The 24,314-nt window shown below is 50.2% G+C and overlaps 2 protein-coding genes across 2 annotated transcripts in view; one reads left to right on the top strand and one right to left on the bottom strand.

Moving 5' to 3' along the window:
• The first annotated feature begins 1,258 nt into the window (after positions 1-1,258).
• On the top strand, positions 1,259-1,807 carry PHLDA2 (pleckstrin homology like domain family A member 2). Its single transcript, XM_086749317.1, has one exon. It carries the CDS (start codon positions 1,392-1,394, stop codon positions 1,788-1,790), a length of 399 nt encoding a protein of 132 aa, XP_086605443.1. The 5' UTR covers positions 1,259-1,391; the 3' UTR covers positions 1,791-1,807.
• Positions 1,808-4,208: 2,401 nt separating this feature from the next.
• The window catches only part of SLC67A1 (solute carrier family 67 member 1), a 63,599-nt gene continuing 43,493 nt past the window's right edge, over positions 4,209-24,314 (bottom strand). The window contains exons 7-10 of the mRNA XM_086748820.1: positions 23,338-23,438; positions 13,522-13,623; positions 9,611-9,731; positions 4,209-4,504 (exon numbers count right to left, since the gene is read on the bottom strand). Of these exons, the coding sequence (XP_086604946.1) occupies positions 4,317-4,504; positions 9,611-9,731; positions 13,522-13,623; positions 23,338-23,438 (512 nt within the window). The 3' untranslated portion in view covers positions 4,209-4,316. The remainder of the gene's footprint in view (positions 4,505-9,610; positions 9,732-13,521; positions 13,624-23,337; positions 23,439-24,314) is intronic.

Genomic DNA, 24,314 nt, shown 5'->3' on the forward strand with positions numbered 1-24,314 from the left:
CGGGCTTCTGACCCTGCCGAAGTTCCTGGGAACTCCGCCAAGCTCTTCAAAGGGGCCAGGCCTGGCTTTGTACGCTCACCTCCAGGGTTTGGCTTGCAAACACCTCTGGAGGTGTCGGTCATTCAGGAAAGATGATGGAGGGGAACTGGGCTCAAAGTCCAAAGAGCAGTGCCGCATGAAGTCCATAGCTGAGCAAATAGTGCGTTGGAAACGGCGTGAATAAGTTCATTAAGCGCAGCCCTGCCCTTGGCTGTAGCATCATGGCCATGGCAAGGGAGCTGGATCGGCCTTGTGTCAAACGTTGTAAAAGGGTGACAAAATGAATGGCGTACAAGAGGAAGGGACTGCTGCCTTGCACGTGCTTCTTAAATATCACTTCCAACCACCACGGCCTTTACTGATTTCCCCGGGGCGCTGAGCACTGGCCTGACTGTAATGAACTGTGGTGCTTTCCCTGGGAGAGGGGAATAGGCTGAGGGGAAGAAAACGGGATAAATCCAGTGGTTATAGGGGATAACAAAAAAGATAAGGGGGAGTAGCGTTAATGCAAAAACTGGAGAGGTGGAGTGGCCCAAGGAAAGGGCGCGGGAAAGACTGATGGTGATGGTGTGGCGCTGGCTGGATGTGGGGCTCCAAACGAAGCTGATGGGCTTGGCTGGACCCTGCCTGAGCCTCTTGGGGCAACCAGGGGCTGGGGCTCAGACCAGACGCCCGTGGGAAATGGCAGCGGCCCACCACGGGCAGGGCTCGGACCCCTCTGTGCTGGGTGGAGACGCTGCAGGACAGAGCCAGCGTGGCCGAGGTGCCCGAGACCGTGGGACGTGGTTTTGGGGTCATCGCATGCCCCAGTGTGGACCCGAGATGCAGCAGAGTGTGTGCTCAGAAGGGGGAGACGGGGATGCACCAGGTCACACCGGCTCCATCCTCACCGTGGGGGAGGTGGGACACACAATATCTCTCCTGGCCGGAGGAAACATGGGGGCGGGAGGCAGAATTGGGGCCGCCGTCCCTCTGCCCGCGGCGGCAGCAGGGACGGGGGCCCTCGGGGAGGCACCCACCTCCCCACAAGCAGCACCCTCCTCTTCCTTCCCGGGGGACCTCCGCTGACCCCCCCCTCACCTCCACCCCGCAGCCCGGGGGGGGTGGCGGGCGGCGAGCGCGGCCCGGGGAAGTGCGGGGGGCGGGCGGGAGGCGGGGCGGCGAGGGGGCGGCGGGCCGGGCTCCCCGGGGGAGGCACCGGAAGGCGCCCGGCGCTGATTCATTGCAATAAATTGTTCCCGTCGCGGCGAGGCTCGGTCATCGCCGCTCGAGCCGCCGCCGAAGCCGGAGCCGGAGCCGGAGCCGTGAGCTGTGAACCGGGAGCCGTGAGCCGGAGCCGCCGGGGAGGGAGGATGAAGATGCAGGCCGAGGTGATCCGCGAGGGCGAGCTGGAGAAGCGGAGCGACAGCCTCTTCCAGCTGTGGAAGAAGAAGCTGGTGGTGCTGACCAAGGACAGCCTCAGCCTCTTCCCCGACGGGCACAAGCGGGCCAAGGGCAAGGAGCTGGGCTTCGGCTCCATCCTCAAGGTGGACTGCGTGGAGCGCACGGGCAAGTACATCTACTTCACCATCGTCACCAAGGACCGCAAGGAGATTGACTTTCGGTGCCCGGACCAGAGCTGCTGGAACGCCTCCATCACCATGGCCCTCATCGACTTCCAGAACAAGCGGGCCATCCAGGACTTCAAGAGCCGCCAGGAGATGGAGCAGGCGGCGGGCGCCCAGGAGCGGCGGCTGGCCCGGGCGCCCTGAGCTGTCGCCCCCCGCCCCGGCCCCAGGTGAGCCCCCTACCCCGGTTCTGCCTCCGCTTCTTTTTTTTATCTTCTTTCTTTTTTTTTTCTATTTTCTTTTTTTTTGTTTTGTTTTGTTTTTACCGGCGGGACTCCCCCTCCCCGGCTCGCTGCCCGCCCGTCAGGGTGCCCGGCCGCACCCCGAAACCGGGGTGCACTGCCTGCCCGCTTCAGCGCTGGAGTTTTGGGGTTTGCCCCCTACGCCCCCCATCCCGCACCTCATGCGGCGCTGGGAATTTCGGGTGGGAGCCGGGCTTGTGCGGGGCCCTGGGAATAGTGACTTTTCGAGGGGGGAAATGAGAAATGGCACTCGGCAGGGCTTTCCTTACAGACTTGGCTAAAAATATGGCATCTGTGAAGATACATGTTGAACACTTACTCTCCCTTCAAAGCCCCCCCAAGCACTCTTTCCTGCCCCGCTGTCCTGTTCGTTCAACTAACCTGCTTTCTCTTGCTGCCTTTAGAGCGTACTACTGGACGATAAACCAGATCGAGTGTCTTGGACTGAAATGGGACAAGGTACCAATGAAGGAAAGCGAAGAAGTGAGCTGGAAGCGGCTTGGTTTTCTCTGAGCCTGTTGAGGCTGCTGAGCAAAGAGCCCTGAGCTTTGCCTGAGATGCATTTAAAGAAAAAACCAAAGACTTTCGTAAAGGACTTCTAGCGAAGCAGCCACGTGTTTGAGTGGCACGGCTTTGCGAACGATTATCTTCTATTTATGAGACACAAGGAAGATTCAACACTGACTGGTGGTGTTAAACACAATTTAAATTATTTGTAGTATCTATATTTGTATTTATTTTGATGAATGTCTTTCAGCAGTTACTGGTCTTAATATTGCTTTTGCATTAATATGTCCATTCCAAATAAATTACTTGAAATGTTCACTTTTTATTACTGTACTCTGGGCTGCAGTAACTTTTCTTGATGCCTATTGTGGAGCAGACAGTGGTGTAGTGACTTAGAGAGAGGAGGGGGTAAGCTCTGTTTTTTGGTGGCCCAGACTGGGCAGTGGGAGATGGAGAAAGCCCAGTTAACCTATTTGTATTTGACCTCGTCTCCTGACCAGGGAGGGAGGGTGTGTTGAGGTCTGGTTCTGGTCAGTGGTGGAAATGCAAAAGCCTACCACAGCTTGGGTGAGTGCTCCTTTTGAAGTGCTTTCCCATGTAATCAGGTAATGGTGGCTACAGAAGATGCAAGGGCTCCCTGCAATAATAAAATGTTGCTGTTTGTTAATGCCCGGCGTCCTCCCCTGGCCCCATAGCTTACTGCTGTGCTAAGGCAGAAAGCTGGATTCTTGATTTTGGAATAACACAGCGCTGACACTCCATGGGATTCCTCAGCTTTGTAACAAAGCAAGCTGAACTCGCTCTCTCCTCTTCCTCTACCGCTGCAGTTTCTAGATTGAGCTAAACTTCTACAGGATAGCTGGGAAGAGTGGAGATGGTCTTTTTTTTTCTGATAGCACCTGGACCAAGAAGCTTGGAGAAAAAAAGCAACTTTTTTTTTTTTTTTTTTTTATAAAACTACTGAAGTTTTACCTTGTGAAGCTTGATTATCACTAACTAAGCCGGGCTTCCTCAAGAGCTATACTGCAGCACATGAGTCAGCTCCAGCAGTCAGGAGTACGAGCTTAGCAGGCAAAGTACTCACTACTAATGCTCCAAATTTGATAATTTCTATCAGGTAATTCCCTCCCCTCCCCACCCCCATTATCAGTGCAATTCCTGCAGGAGACTTTGTACGAGAGGAAGTTGCCAAGTATGTAATTTTGAGCAGCCTGTAGTAAGAGAAAGAGAGGCTCGGTATGGGGGGGGAATCCTGGAAGGAGAGTTGGCCCCTGTTCCTGGCAGCAGGAGGGAGATTGGCGCTGCAGCGTGCTACAGGGGGGCTTTGCATCCTCCTCGCACACTGCTGGCAGCTACGCTGCCGCCCGCCAGGCTCGTGCAGAGGCAAGGTTGCACATGATTGAGCTGCGGGTGTAGCAAACCTTTGGCCACGGCATTCAAAAGCCTCTGGCCTTGATCCCCCTCTAGCACAAGAACACCAGAGGTGCATTTAATGCCACAAAATGACACTCCAAAGCAGGTATGTTTTACCTCAATTTTCCTTGGTACCATTGCAAGGGTGAAATAAAAGACCAAACCAGAGCAGAGGCAGTGGCTCCTAATCCCCTTAGTTTTGGTGAATCCAGGCAGGAATGCTGAGTGACAACAGCTGAGGATCTGGAGCTACTGCCTGCAACGACAGACGCTGCTTCAGGGGGGGAACTGGATAGCTCCTGGGGGTCCCACAGCCACCAGCTGCTCCAGCATGGCTCCAAGGCCTTTGCAAACTGATCTGTGCTTTACTCTAGACGCAAGTGTTGATGAAAAAACAAGGTATTGTTCCAACGATTTTATTCCAGGATTATGGAATCAAAACCAAAACTCAATAATATCTTTAATTCTATCCAAAAAAGTAAGGAGGGGTTACTTCCTTGCAACTGAATTATTGGCTTTTCATCTCTCTCAGTGGGATTTTACTCTTTAACAGGTAAACGAACAAACCTATATTGACAATGAACTGTAAATAGCCAAAGGAGGAGACTCCGAATTGCTTGTATAAAATTCCACCGATGGTTGGGCCCACTGTCCGGGTCAAGGGCTGCACCGAGGCACAAATCCCGAGCATGGTACCTAGGAGAGATGGTAGCGACACGCAGCTGTCAGGGCAAGGGCAAGCCTTGGGATGGAAAAGTGGAGAAGAGCGTGTGGGATTCCCTTTGTCCCTGATGGTGTTCCCCTGCAGTAGTAGCAAATGACTTCAAATAATCTCTCACATTAATTTATAGAGGTCCAATTAGGATTCGTTGAGGCTAAGGACTCCTGGAGGCATGGGGACTAGTTTCCACCACTAGCCAGCTCAGCTCTTTACTGAACAGTCCAGATGACCACAATGCTGCCCGAAAGGTGAGCTGGTGCTCACCGCTGCCTTCACCAGGGTCCAAGGATGCCTTTGGCCCCAGAAGATGCTTCTGAACATTGCACTCAACAGGGCTGATAACTACTGCATGGGGTTAGGGATGGAGAGGTAGTTCCTAGGGTTATGTTAAAGACTTTCAAACAAATCACACCAATTCTTCCAATATCACAACCACCCGAGAGGACCCCATCCCATCTGAGCTGCTATTGCCATTTATTCTCCAGTGTGGCACTGAGGAACGGCTCTCGAGGGCTTAGCAGGAGCAAGAGGCTTAGGTCTAACTAGATCCTTAAGAATAAATAAATAAAACCACAGATAAAGACTGGATCCCCTTGAGATACTCCCCCACCCTCCTTGCAAAAAGAACGGATATTTCAATTTGGATGGAAATGTGAGCCCTTTGCCCGGCTAGGCTGGTTCCCCCTCCAGCAGCTCTCCCATTTGCATTGTTAACAGGAATCCGGTGGATGGGGAAGCACCTCCAGTTTGGCGAAGGCAGGGTTTTTTTTCCACACACAGACGGAGAGCCAGGACATCCCACGGGATGCAAAGACCCCACGCATCCGTCACACTCTTTGTCCTATGGTCTTCGTTCAGGTTGGCTATCACGCTCAGCAGAGCAGAAAATACCCGGCCGGCCAGAAAATCATTAGCCCCCAACACTGGGAGGAAGGGCAAGCTGGCAGCTTATGCAAGAAACTTCTGTCCTGCTCTGAAATGATGTTTGCAATTATTTGTTTTTAATACCAGTACGATTATTTGGGCTGTTGGCATCAATTTTCCACCAAGACGTGTTGAGGCATTGTCACTGCACAAGGGCAGCAGTGTCCGGGAAGGATGAGGAGAACACTGCCCTGCATGTAAGCTGTGGAGCCGAGTGCCCTATTTAACGTGGGCAGCCACGGGGAAATGAGCCCTGGCTCCGAGGGAGAAGACGCAGCCAGGTGTTCGCGTAACGCCGGCCAGCGACTTCTGGGCTTTTATCAGCATGCTTAAAATACTTGTGCAATGAGCCCGAGCCAAAGGCGTAGCCGTGCAGAGAGGGAAATCTCCCGGGAAGCACTGCCGAGCACTCCTCCCGCGCATGGGAACACAAAGGCGATGGGTGGGACCTCGCCTTGACCCTTTGCCAATGGGAACCATCCCACAACCACCAAACTTTCTGGGCAGGTTTTGCAATTATTTTTTCCCCTCTAGGTATTTGAATTAAACTAATTACTACGTAGAATTGCCAAACTGGCTCTTATGATTGAGGAGGCAGGGTTTTTTTTCCTTTTCTTTTCTTTTTTTTCTGGAGCAGAGATCCATCCTCTTAAAAGGCTGGGCTCTCCCACTGCGCTTCTCCAACATGTTGCTGAGAAAGATAATTTCAACTTAATGGGTTTAAATTAGATCCCTCGTGTCAGACGCCCTCAAGCTTTGGGACGTTGTAAATCTCGGCTCTGCAGCATGGGTCTAGCTCTGTTACAAAGCTGCGCATGTGATGGGTCTCAGTTAAGGCAAGACCTTTAACTGGGACAAGTCACCACGTCAGCAGAAAAATTCCTGCACGGCTTTGCTCAGCTCTGCCAACGCACATGCTCACTTTCTTCATCACTGCTATCCCACTTTCTGAACCTTCCCTGCCCTGCTTTCCTCCCCCTCCAGCTTTTTTCCTCCTTTTCCCATACCTGGCATGACCCAGTCGGCTGAGGGCCCATCCTCCCCTCTTTCCCCAGCCCTCCTCTCCTCCCGCAGGTTTCAGGGTTGGGTGCTGGCAGCTCCCCAAGCTGGGCGGCTCCGTCCCTCCTCCCACCCTGCGCTGTGCCGGGGTGCCCTGACTCGCCCTCCTTTCCAGCTCACATCCTGTTGCCACGCTTAGATGATGGTGCTGGCCCAGATCAGCCTCACGCCCGTGGGGTAATCGCGGGGCCTGATTTAATGATTAGGTCATCGATGCCAACAGCCACCTTCGAACCAGCGAAGCCTGAGCAAAGCTGGGGGGCTCAACGCACCAAGCTGCAAGCTCTCCTCCTAAAGTTTCTCATCTGATGTGCAAATAAAATCATGAAATGTGGGCCAGTTCGCAGGGAGGCTCTGCGGGGCTTCCTCCCTCCCTCCCTCGAGGGCAGGGGGCTCTGTGGAGAAACAAGTCCTCCATTCTCCAGGAGGGACTGGGGTTGACAAGGAGTGCTTGTGCAGATGCAAGTCCCTCTTGGCTCGGGGCTGTCCTCCCACCAGCTCGCACGCCCAGCTGAAGAGCACGTGCACGTGGGGCAGAATTTTCCCTTCCTGCCTTTGAAGATGAGGAGATAAAAAAAATATCAAAGGAAAATGAATGAAATAATTTCCACTCTGTTCCCTTCAGTGCAAAGCTCCATCCATAAGCAAAGAGCAAGTGTCAAACTCATCAGCCTGAGTAGGAAGTGACCTTGGATCGGTCCTGAAACCAGGATGATGGGTGCAAGGGATGGTGCCATCCTACGTCCCACTGTTCCCTTTGTGAGACACCTATTTAGAAGGCAAGGACAAGTGACTCAGTGTCTAGCGAGGGTGGACAGGTTATCCTCCTGCAACGCCCCATCTGTTCCAGCCCTGCAATAGGATGAACATCTGAGCTCAGCCCAACCTCCAGTTCCTAGGAAAGCCTCTCCTCGGCCCAAAGGAAAACATTCACAGGCTCTGCCGTCCGCAGGCTGGCAAAAAACATCAGGAAAAGACAGCAGCAAGGCTCAGAAATGATGTTTCCAACGGCAAATTCCCAATGGGTGTTTTCCTTGTATTAACTAACAGCTGTTGCAAGCTAGTGCTTAGGTTTTTGATGTGATGACAGCGAGGCTTTTTCATAAAGCCAGATGTCCACACTCCTAGAAAAGTGGAGGTTTCTAACGTGCCACCAAAATGCTCGCTTTGCAGAGCCAGTCTCAGGCTCGCATAGGAAGGAGCAGGCTCTTAGCTGCTGTACGGGTGGAGCAGCCGTTCCGGGGTGCCACCCACGGCCAGAGATGGATGGCAGGCATTTTAATAGCTGCATTTCTCTGTGAGACACCCACGCCGTCACTGCCGCAGCTGCTGCGGAGAGGCAGCTCACTGGGACACGGCTCTGCTGTGTCAGGCATTCCTGCTTTCGCCCCAGCCCCTGCCTGGGTGCATCCAAAACAAGAACAAAACCATCAGATTCCTCTTCCCTCAGAAACGTTGCAAGGAGGAAGCATGGTTGGAAAGGCGAAGGCCTGGGAGGAGCGGTGGAGCCAAGGTTTTCCCCTAGTGCCGCGGTCCTCCGTGCCAGCAGCTTCCCTCCTTGGCATGCCCAGTTTTGAGCCAGCTGTAACTCTGCAATTTGTAGTAGCACTTGGCATAGCATCAGCCCAGGACGGATGGGCAGGAGAAAGCCCTGGATAGCCCACGGCTCTCCCGATGTCCCACAATCCCCTCTTGGCCATCCGTGCTGCCCCGCGGGCTGCCTCTGTCCTGCTCCGCCATCCTGCCTTGCCATATGGAGACCATCCATCCCATGGAGGCTCAGGCTGACCTAACAACATACGCAAGCACAGAGTGGGGTGAGGCAACTAAATCCATTTTCCTCTCTGACCGAAACTTGCCTCCAGGCTTTAAAAGCCAAGCAATGCTCCAGTTTTCCTCACAAAGCCCCTTTGAGAAAAGCCTGGATGAATTCCAGCTTGGCTGTATGTCCCAAAGTCGCTTGGTGCCCTTCCCCCCGGCTCTCCCTCCTCACATGAACATCGGTCCAATGCATGAAACAGCAGATTTTCTTCCCATTCGAGCGCAGGGGCTGGGACATCCCCAGTCCTCCTCTCCTTGGGAACTAAGTGGTCCTCCCAGGTAGAAGTATAGCACTTGGAAATCATGGGCTCCCAGCATTTGTAGGAGATGCAGTGATCAGCTCTACAAATAAACTACTGAAGTGACATTTAGAAAAGCTCTTCACCCAGAAGCATCTTGAAAGTGCTTTATAAACCTCACTAACGGGCTGTGCAAACTGTAACTCCCATTCTCAGCAGGGTCTGTGCAGAGGGATGCTAAGGAAGACGAAGGGTGCAGGCTACCATCCCAGAAAGGCTCAGCTAGAGCAGAGAAACTCTGGGGTACCTGGTGAGCATGGATGGCTTGGGGAGCAAATCCTGAAAGAGCTTGAGCAGAAGACACCAAAACAAGTTAACCCAGCTCCATCCTGGGACAAACTCAGCAAGGCTCTCATGACAATGATGGAGGCCTATTTCCTTTGTCGACAGAAGAAAAAATCCAGGTATAAAGATTTGTTTCTACTGCTGCATTTCAGTTCCCTCGTACAGAGAAATACAGTAACTGTTTGACTGAAACACGACCGAAATGTGGAGAGCGGGGCAATTACTGCATCAGGCAAAACATGTTTCCAAAGAGTGACCCAGAATACTCTCCTGAGATGCCCTAAGTTAAAAGGCATGAACGAACTGCCCCCTCAGTCACCCTCATGGTGAAAAAGCACCTTTTTTTTTTTTTCTTGAACATATCTTGGGTTCACGTGGAAAAGAGAGTTTGGGTGAGGCTTCCCTTACTGCGTCCGGCACTATAGATGTCAGCAGGCAGCAGGGGACTGGGAGCACTGGGTCACAGGATGCTTGCTCAATCTTGTTCAAGCTCATCCTGTATTAGCGCCACTGGTCTCCATTCATTTGCTCTGCTGACACCCACCGCACGCAACTGCCAAGCCAGATTTGCTGGGCAATTGGTCATTTGCCAAGAATGTGTCCCAGGGCTCGACAGCAGTGGTGTGAGCTGGGAAGCACATGAGGACTCAAAAACAAGAAAAGATCAGTCTGATCTTTTTTGATGAGTCTTACCAGTGTCAGAGGACGGGACAGCCTTGGTGAGGATGGTGTCAGTGATGGTGGCCAGCATGCTGAAGGCGAACATCAGCGGTACCGCCACGATGCAGTAGTGCCATACGGTCCTCATCAGGGCCTAACGGACAGGACAAAATGGACTGTGTATCATCAGAGAGCACAAGCAGCCACTTTGGGGCAAGAACCAACCTAGAATAACATCACAAGCGAAACCCTTGACTTAGGTAAATTTGGGAGCCACAACTCATACATGATGGTGTGGCTTTGGCCATTGCAGGGTCTTTCATAGCCCACCATTTGTCTGCAATGAATTATTCCAAGCATGCAGCGCAAGTAGCAAACGATACCCTACAATCCGGCAGCATGTTTCTCTGGCACTGCTGCGGGTATTTTTAGTGTCTGGGAATTAGTGACGTCCCTGCACCCTCCCCCCTCGTCTTCTGTCTCTTGTCCAACTCCCCAGGAAACGTTGAACAGCAGATGCATGTGGTGTACTTCAGGAAGCCTCCATTACTTATACAAAACAGCCTAGAGAAGACATTTCGGTTCATTATCATAAATAATTAAAACTAAACCGAGCTTGTCAAAATAAATGAGCGTGGTGCATTATGTAACATCGTACCTTTGGGATTTCTAATCCTGTTCTGCTGCCTCCTTGCTAATAAATTTACCGAATTCAGTAATCTGGAATAGGTCTTCTGCCCATAAGTGCACATTAGTGAGCATAATTAGGGAGAGTAATGATTTTGTTATTGCACATATTCTTAGTGGAGACATCCCTCCAGCTGTTTAATGCTGAAACAAAAGTGGTGAAGCTCCCTAAGCCATGGGGCTAGAGCAGCTCTCGGCTCATTCACAAGCCCTGCTGGTCAAATGAATGGATTTCTCTGGGGCATGGAAAGGAAATTCCCCCTTTCTTGCAAGTCTCCTGCCCTCACCCGCATCTCAAGGTGTGTTATTGTGGCCGGAAAACATCTCTGACGCTGGTTTAGCCAGAAGTTTCGTTCTCTGGAGTTCTCTCTCTTAAGATCTGGTCCCTGCCTCTCGGCTACAGAAGATGGAGAAGCCCAGAGACACCGCTCACTAATGACTTGGAAATACTGAGGTTTATTCCTGGTTCCCCTCTAGACTCACACACAGCCAGGTTTCTCTCCTTGGAGAGGCTCTTTGCCTACGTTTTGGTTAAGATCTAGGCATTTCTGATTAAGGAACTGGAGAACAAAGACAGAAGAACAGGTATTTGGTACATAAACATTCAGATGGAGGGAAAATAATTCCTTGCTCAGGCAAATGTCATTGCAGGACAACATTGCAGAGCTCATAGGAAAAAAACAGCTTTAACCTTCCCCTGCCTTGTATGAATTTCCTCATGGGCTGAAGCAAGCGGGCAGAAAAGAGATGAGCCATGTCTGTGCCTCCTGTAAAAGCAGGGGAAATGGCTTCTCAGTCCCCTGGGACTCGGAAAGGACCGAGCCAGGCAGAGCCGGGACTCTGCTTCTCCTCAGCCACTGGGTAGGTAGCAGTCTTTTTGACCTGAGCTGACCTGAAGGCATTTTTTCAGGTGAGAGAGGCAGAACCAGGAGTTTCAGCAGACAGGCTCAAAAAGCAAATGCCTGGGAAAGGCAGACAGCGAGGCAGGACGAGGCACAGCCATGCCTTCAGACAAGGAGAAAAACTTCCCGTTGCAACCGCCAAGCCCTCCTACACCCCTGCCCACACGCTCCCGGCTTCCATCTGCAGATCAGACACCAGCTCTCCCCTCCTCTCCTTTTCCAGGTGTTATTGCTGAGCTCCCAGCCCACCCCTTCCCTTCTCCAGCTGCCGGTTGCTGGGAACATCCTTCAGTCTGTCTGTCTGCTGCCGCTGGTGCCCGCCTTCCAAAAAACACTTCATCCCACCTCCCGGTGACATGAGGATGGGTTTCAGAGCGTCTTTTATTAAGCTAGCTCTTCTCCTCGCTTCCACCTTTTGGTGAGGCGATCAGCTCCATTTGGAAGCCAGATGCAGCAAGGGCACAGCAGGAGGGATGCTCCTCCACCGGCGGCTGCGCAGGATTAAAAGCTTCATTTATTAATCTCTGCATTTGGGGCCTGCCGCTCTGGCGGCACTCAGCCTCACCAAGACGGAAAGCCACCCCAGAAACGGATGTTTTCTCAGCAGCCGCTCAAACAGAGTGCTTTTTAATAAGGCGTCCCTGGTGAAGAGGATCGCAGCTGCATTTGCCTATGAATAGATCTTGTGGGAAGTCATCGCTGACCCTTGTCCCCAGGCCCGTGCTGTCAGGATGTCCACAGCCCTCTGGGCTTGGTGTAATTGCCAACTCTACAATTATTTCCTTTCCTGGCTCCCCTCCCTACACAGCCGATGTGAGCCTTCCCAGGCTGGGGCATTAGCCACTGCAAGTTGTGCCACCCCGTGTGTCCCTCTGCTGCCTCCAGCTTTCTCTCCTACCTCCAGCCCCCTCCAGCCTTCCTTTCCAGTGAGACGTTAGTGCACAAAAGCCCTTTACTCCATGTTGCCCCTCTGCCCAATTCCCATCAGAGAGACTGGGCTTCGCCACAGGGAGCTGGTCCCAGCGGTACCCTGCCCTGAGCCTGGCTTGAGGTGCTCCAGAAAGGCCAGGTCCACCTTGGTCCCACCTAATTGCTCCCACTCATGATTAAAAAACAATGGTGAGGCCTTCAAAGTTCTTTCTGGGCCATGCTCAGGAGCACCAACACCTATGGACATGGGGACATCCCCCCCGATGCCATGGGGGACTGGGCTTCGGCACACAGATGCCAGCCAAAAAACCACGTGACATCAGCTGGGAGGGACCCTTCCCTAGCATCCCACCACCTGGCAGCATCTCCATGAGCCCCGAAATCCCAGAGAGGGGGACTGTGCTCTATCTGCAGAAGGAATCCTTCATCTGCATCCATCCTCCCTTCCCAGCCTCATCTCAGATGCGTGATTTAGCCTCAGATAAGCAAAGGTGCGTAGGTGCCTCATCTCACCTGTGTAGCTGGGAACCATGGGCCTCAGTACCCTCCAGGATTTGGCCCTGGCCTCCCTGTGGCTGCGGCGCGGTTGTGGGAACAGCACCCATCCTACTCACGCCGCAGGAGCACCGCCGCCCTGGCAGCAAGGCTTGAGGCCAAATCCTGCAGGGAATGTCGAAAGGCTGATGCAGCTCGACAAGTCCTTTGAGCCCATCTTGCTGATGGGGACTGGTGAGCACCCTTCTTCTGTCCCCATTGCCTGAGCAGAGCTATCGGTTCCCCCAGCATGGCTTATCAGTGCAAACACAATTATCGGCAGAGCTGCCTACGTCAACTCAGTTTTTCAGTTACTCCTTGAGACGGGCATCAACTGTCGCCCCTGCAGACACAACCAGCAACAGGTAACATCACTCATCCCAAAATGGAGGAACAAAATTATTGCCTTTCTACCTCCTTCCCCAAATACTCTCGCCTTGGGGAAGTTAGGCAAAAATAAAGCCCCAGAAGAAGAGCACACAACCTCCGCTGTCTCGCAGCAGCGTACAACCGCAATGAATTTCCCCCCCATAATCTTCATTTACTTTCTGGGTAGTTCAGGAAATGCAGTCGCTGACAAGACTGAGGGCAGGATTTCTATGCAAATCCAGTGACTCAGGAGGGACTTAATGAGTTTCTGTGTGAGATTAGTTTTTTTTTTTAATCCCCGTAATGATTACTCACATGGCTTTTTATCGTTATTTGGCGCGGTGCTTACGCTGAGCATGGCTCTCTTTGCACAGAGGCCCAGGAGAGCTTGTTTCCCCTCCGAAGACCACTCAGCAAAGCTGGTGGTGGCATTTCAAGGGGCAGAGCTTGCAGTCAGGTCCCATGGACCTCATACTGCTGCGTTATTAAAAGAACCATGGATGATTTGATGCTGAGCCTTACCAAGCCTAGGCCCACGCCGGCAAACACAAAGACGCTGAGCCTGAGCAGGGTCCTCTCTGTGCAGTGGTGAGTCAGCTTTCCAACAACCAGACCCTGGACAGCCTGGGAAAGAAGCAGACAAGCACCATTAAGCCCGATGTATAACAATTTACATAAGCCCAAAAGAGAACTGCTACAGTTCTTCAAGCAAATGAAAGGCAGCAAATTGGTTATTTTTTTGCTTTTTTTTGAGAAGAATTGATTTCGCTGTTGAGGTAAATGGCTGGAAGACACGATTCACTATTCATTTTGCATCCTCGGGATGTATCCATCCCATCAGTTGAGAGTCTCTACTCAGGGTACACACTTGAGTTTACTATCGCTGCCTACTCACTAGCGGTGAATGAAACTTTGAAAAGATGCTTGTGGATACAAATGAATTTTTCTAGGTAACTCATTATATTTTTGTGAAATACAATTAATACTAAGGTCTTCATTCTTGGCAAGTCCTTCCAAAGAAAAACTGTACATTTGTATGCAGAGGAGGAAAATGCCTACTTTCCTGTACCTTCACTTGCTATTATTTTAAACTATAAATATACAAATTGAGTGGTTCATCTTTTTTAGTCAGGAAACAAGTATGACAGAGATGCTAATACCCAGCCCTTGCAGTACATGCAGACGTGAGGGATGAGGAACTGGTTTTACAGATTTTAAATAAAAACTAAGGGAGAGGAGGAGGGAAGGAAAAGCAATAAAATTTTAAATCCCAGGAGGTATTTGGCTTTTCCAGCCCTTTGCAGAGCAAAGATTCCCTCTTTTATTTCTCTGTTTGGCATCTCCCATACTTCAGTTGATGCTGGCCCAAGCGGACATGACAGGACAGCGGTTGGAAGACATCACTGTGAAAACAAACCCTGACCGACTGCTTTTCAGGGGAGGGATAGATAACAATCTGGCAAGTTTTCTCTGCCTTGAAAGGGTTTGTTTGATAGAAGCAAAAACCCCTCCAACTTGAAAGAAGGGCTCTAGTTCAAAACACTTTGTTTGGTGTGATGTCTTCGTTACCATGGCAGTCCAGCCTGGAGAAAACCTCAGTGTTCCGCTTGGACCTGGAACGACGCTACACCACGTTTAACCTTGCTGTATTAGTCCTAAGGGTGAAACTCAAACTCAACTGAAAGGAAATGAGTGCATGATGAATAAGAAAGTTATTAAAAAGAAAAGAAGCAGTACAGAAAAAGCAATTTAGTTATTAAAATAAAAAAACCCAAATAATAGAGTGAAAATAAAATAAGGTTGACATAAAGAACAATAGCTGCAAATTGAATATATTTCCAACAAGCTACAACCTAATGAAAAACATCAACATGTGACTTTTCACTTTGCTTCAGAGCACAAGCGATTTTTGACACAAGGGCACATCTTGCCAAGCAGATATTTTGGTTCCCAGTAAATGCTTTTCCTGCCTCCTTTTTGTCCCTGTCCTCAACCTTGGGCAGGGCTTGAGAGCTTAGCTCACATGTGCCCAAGCTGCTGTGTGGTGGTGGCACAGGACCCAGGTGGCTCTCCTGGGTCACGTCACCTGCTAAGTGGCCTCAGGGACAGTGGTGGACCTGCTGTGGTGTGATGCTTGGACAATGCATGAGGTGACCTGAGTCACCCAGCTGAAAGCCCTGCCGCGGACATAGGAGGAGCCTGGTATCATACCAACCCTGGCGGCTCCTAGTTGGTGGGTGGGTGGAGGAGCTGCTGAGTAACGCTTCATTAAGCTGAGTGCTCCTAAAACGAAGTATCGTCATTAACTTTTTGCAACTTCCCAGTCCCTCCCACCTGCTCACCTGAGCTAGGGCTGTGCTGAGTCACGCAGGATGGGGGCTGAGCCCTGTCGCAGGGCATGGCTTGACTCAGTAGTGGCATCACCCGAACCCCAGTTTGGCTCTGCTGAGCCATCGGTGGAAAGGAAACGTTTCTCAATTTGCCCAGACTTGAATGGCATATTTAATCAGGATACACCATGCAGGCGCAGTCCAGTCCCTGCCCTTCCTTGAGTCACTGGGGTACATCATCAGCAACATCCCAGAGCAGCCTAGTCTGATGGCCATAGATGGGAGTGCCTTACCCAAAAACATCTCCGTCACTATACGTGAGCACCTAAGCACAGGGACCAAGCGCTGCTGCAGCAAAGCCAGGCTCCAAGCAGGCAGGATGGGGAGACAGGCAAACTGGAGACCACCAGGGTCATACCCAGAGTGAGCGGGGCAGGGAGACACTCCTTATGCCCTGCTGCATGGGAATGCAAGCCGGCATTCAGCACCGGGCTTCCCCATCACTTGCAATACAAGCATGAGGTCCACACCACTGCTGAACCAACCAACTTAGCAACGGGACATTTTCACCCCAAGTCACCTGTGTTCCCTTTGGGGCTAAGCAACCATCCTTGGGCTATATGGTCTGCAGCCTCCCCACTGGTTATCTGGGCTGCCAGGCTCCCTCCCCAGAATGGTCATTGTGGATCCAGCCATGAGTCTCAGGCAGGCAAGGCCCATCATCTTGATTTTGGACACTATCAAATACCAGTGCCTTGATTTAGCTTCTGGATAATGTTTCCAGTCACCAAGAGCTCCGGCCTCACTTTGAATCTGAATTTAGACCGGAAAACCTATTACTTCCAGCCTGCAATTTTCCCTGGGTGCGCAGTCCCCAGGTTTGCGCGACCAGCAGCCGCCTGCACAGGCACATTTGGGAAGGAGGAAGCGAAATGTGGTTCCTGTGCATGCTCCCATGCTGCCATTGCAAGGGGGTTGCGGGGGCATTCTAGATGACTTGGCCGTTGCAGCTCCCATGGGATGCAGCAATGGGGTTTATCCTGCTGGCACGTTCTGGGCCTTTCACTTGCAGGTAACCTCCCATTGAGATCGACTGCAATGGGCCTTCCCCTCCTGCAGTTCAGTTTGCCTGGATGATGCTTGCCTTTGTAACCTGACCTCCTTTGAAGTCGGGGAAGAGCCAGTGTACCTGGCTGGAATGCCTTCTGTCATCAATAAACAAAAGAGAGAGGAAATTGTTTGCAAGTGAAATAACAGGCACTGCCCGTGGCTGTGTACACATGTCACAGGAAAAATCAACTCATCTTTCTTTTCTTCCCTCCCCTCTCCTCCTTCTTTAAAGGCAAATAAGTCTCCCAATAAATAAATGCGTAAGAATAGCCAAATCTCTCCTTGTCATTATGCTGGATTTGCCGAACTGGGGCTTTGTTACACTAGCTCAGCTGATCACGTAGAAAAATACTCTTTCCCTCTACCCTTGTATTTGATTTCTGGGAAGACAGCAGCTCCCATTTGCTCAGAAGAGCCAATTACCCATTTTATTGTTAACCTTGTTAACAAATTTCAGAAATCACTTGCAGGATGGATTTCTGCTCTTTGAATGTTTCAGGTTGACTACGGTTAAGGCTAATTTTTGGAAGACTTTTGACCAGTGAAGCAGCAGCCTTGCTGCGTGGAGCTGTCATTGAGCAGGACTGGTACCCTCTGGTAGCTGACCAGTTGCTCGGCTGGTCCTCTGCACTCAGCGGACACAAGACTGTTCCTACAGAATCTTCCATCAGCACCAATCAAAAGCCTGACAAAATAAGCTCTCTTTCACCCAACAGCCTGGAAATGAAAAGACACGAGAAGGTCGGAGAGGCAGGCGCAGCAGGCCAGATAAGCTGGCATAGCCTAGCAGGCAAGATGCAGGGCCCCATCCCTAGCGCAGATAGCATGATTCACATCAGAAGCAGCCTCCCACGCACCAGACCCATATCTCTCGCCTTTGAAATTGTGCCCGTCTGGCAGTTCCCAGGGCGAGTGCAGTGCCGGCTGGGGTGGGATGTGCGGGTGGGCACCGGCTGGGGCAGACTGCAGCGGGCAACAAAAATCACGGTGCTTTTCTGCACGGGCTGAAGGCGGTGCAAAATCTTGGGCGGGGGAAAAGAGAGGTTTTTGGGTTTTTTTTTACTGACATGGTGATGCCAGAAAGTGCTTCAGAAGTAGTTCAGGACTTGCAGAGGAGCAGCAAGGCAGCGGGACTGCAAGGAGAGCTGGCTGTAAGGACCAAACTGCTGAAGGCAGCGCTTTTTGCCTAACATGAGGAAGAGGATGGTGTGTTTTGCAAACTGCAGCCTAATCGCTTTCTTTCCCCCTCCAACCTGCCCCCCTCCACAGATTTAAATCCTTCAAAGCCAGGAAACTGGAGAACTTTCTGTTTGTTGTTGCAAGGTCCTTTCACCGAGTGGGTTTTCCCCCTAGGCATACCTGGCTGCAATTAAATCCCCGGCTCTTTAATCATCTCTTTTGCTGTGCAGGGGAGAAAAAAAAAAGCAAGAGGGACAGACTGGTGATAAGATGATACGCAATGTAAATCTCTCCTCCACGAATCTCTCTCATCTTTTCAGGATCACTCCGTACCAACTTGTCCCTCCAGAAGCTGCACAGCTAGAGGTGGAGTTTGTATAACAATACAAATTTAAATCCAGTAAATAGAACAGATGTCTTATGATTTCTTGATCCTCAGGGTAATAAATATCTACCCCTTTGTGCCGCCCAGATTTTCTGTTTGGTGCATTTTGCTTTGGTTTTTTGGAGAAAAAGTTCTTAAAGGAAAGCTTCCCCCACCCTCTCTCATGGTTTGAAATCTAAGCCTTAGATGTGACTTTAGATACCAACCAGGGACGCCAGGTATTTCACTTGCCTAATCCTCCAGCGGCTTTTTCCAAGGCAGATACTGTGCCTGCAAGTTCTCCATGCTATTGTGTTCGCAACTCCAAAAAAAAGCTGGAGTCTAGGCCCACCTGTGTCCATTATGCAAAGTTAAATTATTTTAAATTATTATTAAATTAATTATTCTCTGGAGGGAGATTGAATGACATCTCACACTCCCAGGCATCTACTAGGAGGGAAATTTCGTCCATAAGGCTTCTGAGATGAGAGGACTCTGGAAGCCCATTCCCAGACGACAGAGGGATTGCATCCCTGACGGGCTCTCACACCTCTTGCCTGGAGACCCACCGGTGATCAGATAAAGGTGCTTCAAACATATCATGAGCAAGGGAACTTCTGTAATGCCAGATGCCTGGGGCAAGGGTATCCCTCCCGCTGTCTGCCTTCCCCTCCTCATTTCGTTATCTCCCACTGACTCCTCCCCCTCGACTTATGCTGGTGCAGTCCCAGCTCATCAGAGCAGTCCCAGCTGGTGCAGTCCCAGCTATCAGGGTGCTTCAAGTACCACTGCGGTGCCCTGCATTGCTCAAATTAACTTCCACTCGCTATTTTCACTTCCCCATCAGCCCTCTCCAACCTTGGTCACAATCCATTTTCTAAGTAACAACTTTGTTTCCTCCTCAGGCAGCTTTTTGTCCCAATGCTATGACACCACCTTCCCGCACAGCCTTCTCTAACCTCGTGTGGCTCTGTCCTGACCCAGAAGTGAGTCCCCTTCTCACCCTCACTGGGCTTAAGCCTGCCCCACACTTTCCACTATCCTCTGCTAGTAGATGATGCTCCTTGCCTAACCACAAACAGTAAATTGGCACCAGCTCCTAGGCCAGTGCTTCATCCAGAGAGTTCAGAAGCCTCCATCCCCCATGGACCGGTACTCCCATGGAAACTTTTACAGCCATGCATCAGCAGACGTATTATTTTGGGCCGCTCAGGTCTCCATGAGACAGGCTGGGAGCAGCAGCAAGGCAATCTACATCCCTCCACACAGGCAGAGGGGGACAAGTGGCAGCAAGGAGATATACCACCAGTGCTGGGGTGAAGGGTGACCGTGCTGTGGGCAGGCAACTCAGCAAAGGGAAGAGGATACTGAGGATGCTCCATGCCATGAGCATGACGTTGCAATGACAAAACCCACCAGCAGCACCAGCTGAGCCAAGTGCCATCAACCATTCCCATGTGGACAGAGCTGATGCTCAGCAAGGGAGCAACCAAGAGAAGTGCCCTGGGGAGTGACTAGCCAAAGCCCATGAGGCTCCCAGGCTCCAGAAACCAGCCCTGAATCCACCTTCCAAAGCCACAAGGATCCTCTTGGGCTGAGTGTGGGGCACCCCCTCAAATGTTGGGATCTGACGTGGTCCAATCATAAAGATGGGACCAAGTATGATGATGTGAGGCTGAGGAGCTCCAGATGGGATCCCTCAGGAGGGCTGCCTGAATTAGCAGGGCGCCTAACTAACATCCTCCATCTGCAAAGGTGGCAAACGCCTTGTCTCCCACGGGGTCGGTATTTCTGTGCTGATCTCCCCATGCAAAGAGCTGTTCAAGATACCAGCAACAAAGTACTTCAGTTGCCTACTTAAAATTAGGCGGACTGACTGAAAGCCATTCAGAATCTCCTCTCTGGCTTGAAGAGGAGGAATGGTGAGAAACAGAGATGTTTACAGTGCCTTGTCTGCTTCTCGCCACAGTAGGTTAAATGAAGCTGAAAAATCAGGTTAAGCAATTGGAGCATAATATCCTTGGGGTGGGGGAGGAAACTGGGAAGAGACCATTGCTATTCGAGTCAGCCTGGGGTTGCTGATCGGGCTGGGAAAGGGGGCTGCAACATCACCTTCTGCGCAAAACGAAGATGTTAGTTTTTTAGAAGATTTCATTAAGAAAAATAGATACTACAGTAACACAAAGAAATAATATTACTAAAAATTGCCAGGCAGAGCAGGCAATGCTTTTGTCAGCTTATGACTTTTGGGGAAGAATTGAGTAAAGGGCTCAGCAAAACCTTGCTTGCTGTGCTGTTCCCTGCGATCTCTGTAGCCACCTACTGCGTGCAATAACTGCTGGGAGCAGGCGAGACCCTGGGACAACGGCACTGGGTGGATCAGGCAGCTGCACTGTGCAACTGCCCAGGCTCTGTGTTCAACGGCTCCAGGGAGGTTCAAAGTAAACAGGACATGGCTTGATTCTTATTTTCCTGCTAATTTCTGTGATGTCCGCTCTCATCTATAACAGTCCTTAAACATGACCCATTTTGAGCTCCAAGGAGAGATGCAAATGGGGGGGGACACATTTCCTCTAACAGGAGAGCTCAGAACAAGTCCAAGAGAATGGGAAAACCCTCTCAATGTTTTACGGAAAGGCAAACTACGGAATGAGAAATCAAAGCTGAGGATCTGGTTGATGAAATTCATTGAAAAGGATATTATATCCCTTATGAATAAAACTATAATTTACTCAGTGAAGTGGGGAAGCCAGTCAGCAGATATTAATCACCGTTCACCCATCCAGACTGGTGGAATTTGCTTGCACGTTAATCTGCATTTATATCTCCAGCAGTATCAATTCACTGCACAGCAGAAACAAACACATCTGGAATGCCAGCCTAGGCAAGACGGAGGCACACAAGCAGTTCTGGGGCTCAGCAGGACAGAGCTGGCACATGTTGTATTCCCTGCACGCATCTTCCACTGGATGAACCCCAACAAAAAGCAGCCGTAAAACATTAACCCCGTCACTATCTGCAAGAGATATCTTTGGGTGGTTCTAGCCAGACACCTGATCGGAAAGTAAAGACACAAATTGTAATGTTTTACAATAATTTAAAAGCCAGATGGAGAGAGTACCATTTGAACCAGTTGAGGATCTGGTCCTGCAGAAACCAGAGCAGAGCTTGGAACTGCGAGTGATAAAGTGGAAAGAACAAGCAACAAAGCAGAAAGCAGCGCTTTGCAAGCGCTCAGATGAGACAGCTTTGCCGCCACCAGGAATAAGGTGATCTGGGCTTCTAAAAAAACATAAAGCATTTTTTCCTCTTTTCCTTTTTGGTGTTCTGAGAGCAAACCCCAATGCACCATCATGAAGAAGAGAAGTTTGTACCCTATGAACACTTTACTCCTAAATTTCTGATGTCCGCAGTTGTGTGCTGTAGAATACGCATAGCAACACGGACAGAAACTGCATGGATAGATGAAAGAAAACTGCCTGGCTGACGAAAGCCAATTTCTGTGCCAAATGTCCCGAGGCAAAGCCTCCCCAGCAAAGTAGAGCTGCACCTGAGCCTGCAGGCCGCTGCTGGGTTAGAGCGTGGTAACAGGTATGATTGGCCTCTGCGGGATGAAACCCTGTGAGTGTGGGAAGGGTCAGGCCCCTGGTTAGCACTGACATCTGATTATTCGTTAGGAAGCAGAGTGAACGCTATAATTCCTGCATCTTCCAGGGCTGTACCTATATGCAGGGCACACTGGCATGGCAGCACAGGTAACCTTATCTACAGCAGTTTCAACCAAACTAACCTGGAAAACAATAGCAGTGAAGACAGACAGATATCCCAAATGAAACAGCAGTGGCCTGAAGACAGATATCCCGGACCTAACAGCAGCGTCCAAGCTCCATCTAGCAATGCGAAGCCACTCCTGCTCCGGCTGTACAAGTGCTATTGCTGCCCACATTAACTGGCTCGAAACAAGCACAGTGTAGCCATGGTGCAACCCCAAATTTGATTTCAGTGTAAACATATATAACAGGGATTTAACTGATATGTTTAAGCTAAGGGCACAGTTGTTGGGGAGTCTCTCTACATTCAAAGAGGGAAGAAGATACCAGAAGGTGATTCAGACCCTCCAAACCCTGAGTGATGCCTGCAGATCCTGGTCTAGCAGGCAGCACACAAAGACTAACACAGGGAAAGCCTCTGTTAACAGTGGAGTTTGGATCAGAAGCATGTTTTTGAAAGCAGCTGCTGATCACCCCATTTGTCACGCTGCTTCCATGCTGTGGAGCAGCAAACTGGTTTTCTTTCCAACGAGACTGGATGAGAGGGTGCATCCAGCTAGTAGCAGATATTGAGCTCATGGGACTGAGACAGCTAGGCCAAAGCCATCCTCCCAAAACGGACATGACAAAGGCACCAGCTCCTCAGCTCCAGCTGGTTTAGTCTGCAGGCTCCACTTGCTGATGTATGGCCATGCTTGTCAGTTGCTCTACCAAGGTGCCCAGATTTGGTGAGACCAGGGCAGAGCCAAGGGAAGGAACTAAAGCTGTCATTTCCAAGATGAGAAGCTCCTCCAGATCCCACAGGAAATCTGCGGCAATGCCCAGGAAATGGAGGCGGATTTAATAACAAGACCATCCTCCTTCAGAATATTGCTTAACTTGCATTCCTACCTTGAGGCTTGCTTATAGCCATCTGTTGCTCCTTCTGCAAAATTATTAGCCTCTTCCTCCAAAAGGTAAATTCTGCTGTAATATAGCATCTTATTTTTTGCCCTGCTACTGCCTAATTCGGCTGATTTTTTCCCTTTTACACATTTTGCAAATCTCCTTATCACATATCATTGCCCTTCTTTAATTTTGGGGGGTTTTTTTTGAAAGTACAAGCTTGCTGTGCTTGTTTCCACACAGCAGAAACGAGTTCTACCTTAACACTGAAGGCACCTGTGAAAACACCAGTAAGACCACCTACTTATACAAATTTACAGGGTGCTGCTAAGTAAATGTAAATCAGCCAACCTGTACCAGTGAAAACTTCAGTCAAGGCACTTCAGCTTCAATGTAAGTTTTCTTACAAAAAACAGGTCAACATGTCAGTCTGAAGAAATTTTAGCTCCTTTTTAGCAACTTAAAGATCTGCAAGGAGGGACAAGGGGAAGACAGCTTTCAGGACACTCCTTGCTCTCATTTCTTCACCTTCCAAGGAACAAAATAGATTTGGAGTCACTTCTATTTTTTTAAGCCAAGTGCCACATGGCAGAGCTAGGCTTTCCCCATCGATATTATGCCTGGATTTGGGAGAACATGTATCAAAAAGGTAGCAAATTAGACAGTGATGTGGCAAGAGGCAGACTTCCACTTCACTTACCATTTGAAGGACACCAAAATATGACATCAGGTATCCAGACTCCACTGCTTCCAAGCCAAAGAAATCCATAGAGATGATGGAAAACATAATCAGGAACAAACCTAGAGGGAGGGTTAATGAAAAGCATACATCAATATACTTGCACTGCATATAGATGCTCAAACCCCCCTCCCAATCACCCCCAGTAAGAGTCAGTAGCTCTCCCTGAGGTTACTGGGACTGTATATAAACATGAGCAGAATCCTACTCAAAGTCAGTGTAGCAATTTAATCTTTAAATGTCGATTTTTTTTTATCCCACTTACTTTCATCTTTAGAATAATGTGACTACGTAGGCTGCAGATTCAGCTGTTTATTATAAACTGGTAAATATTTGGATCACTGAAGCCAGACTAACCATTAAGGCAGTGAGAAAACATTTGTTCAGACAAGACTGTAACCATAAAAATAATCTGATTGGATTCCTCACCCCTTTTGCCTGACTTCAGGTTTTCACCATGGGGAACACTGCCTGGGAAATAACCTGGTGACATCAGCCTAAATACAGCAGTTTCACTGCACAGCTCAGCAGTGACGTTGGTGTCTCGCTTTCTTGGACCGATAGCGGTGTCAACACAAGCATTTGGGAAAGTATGGACAGAAACAGCACAGGCTGGATCTGCTTTTCAATGAAGGCAATTTCTGGAAAGCATAACGGAAAATGCCCACTTGCTTAATCCCATATGAAAATACAATAGTGTGTATTTCCCCTCATGCATACATACACAAATACAGACACAGGTACACATGCTCCCATGGTACACAACGAGCCATCAAACTAAAAATATTATGACAAAACATTGCTCTCAAAGTGTTGGTATGGGGTAGGAGGCTGCTGCCTCCCCTAATGTCTTGTGCATCTCAGATGCACCAGGACAGCAGGAAACTGGGGCTCTCGCCACGTGAACATTCCCACAATGTGCCCATCAGAGAGCACTG

This window comes from Chlamydotis macqueenii, chromosome 5 (genome assembly GCF_036417535.1).
Source record: "Chlamydotis macqueenii isolate bChlMac1 chromosome 5, bChlMac1.mat, whole genome shotgun sequence".
Lineage (NCBI taxonomy): Eukaryota > Metazoa > Chordata > Aves > Otidiformes > Otididae > Chlamydotis > Chlamydotis macqueenii.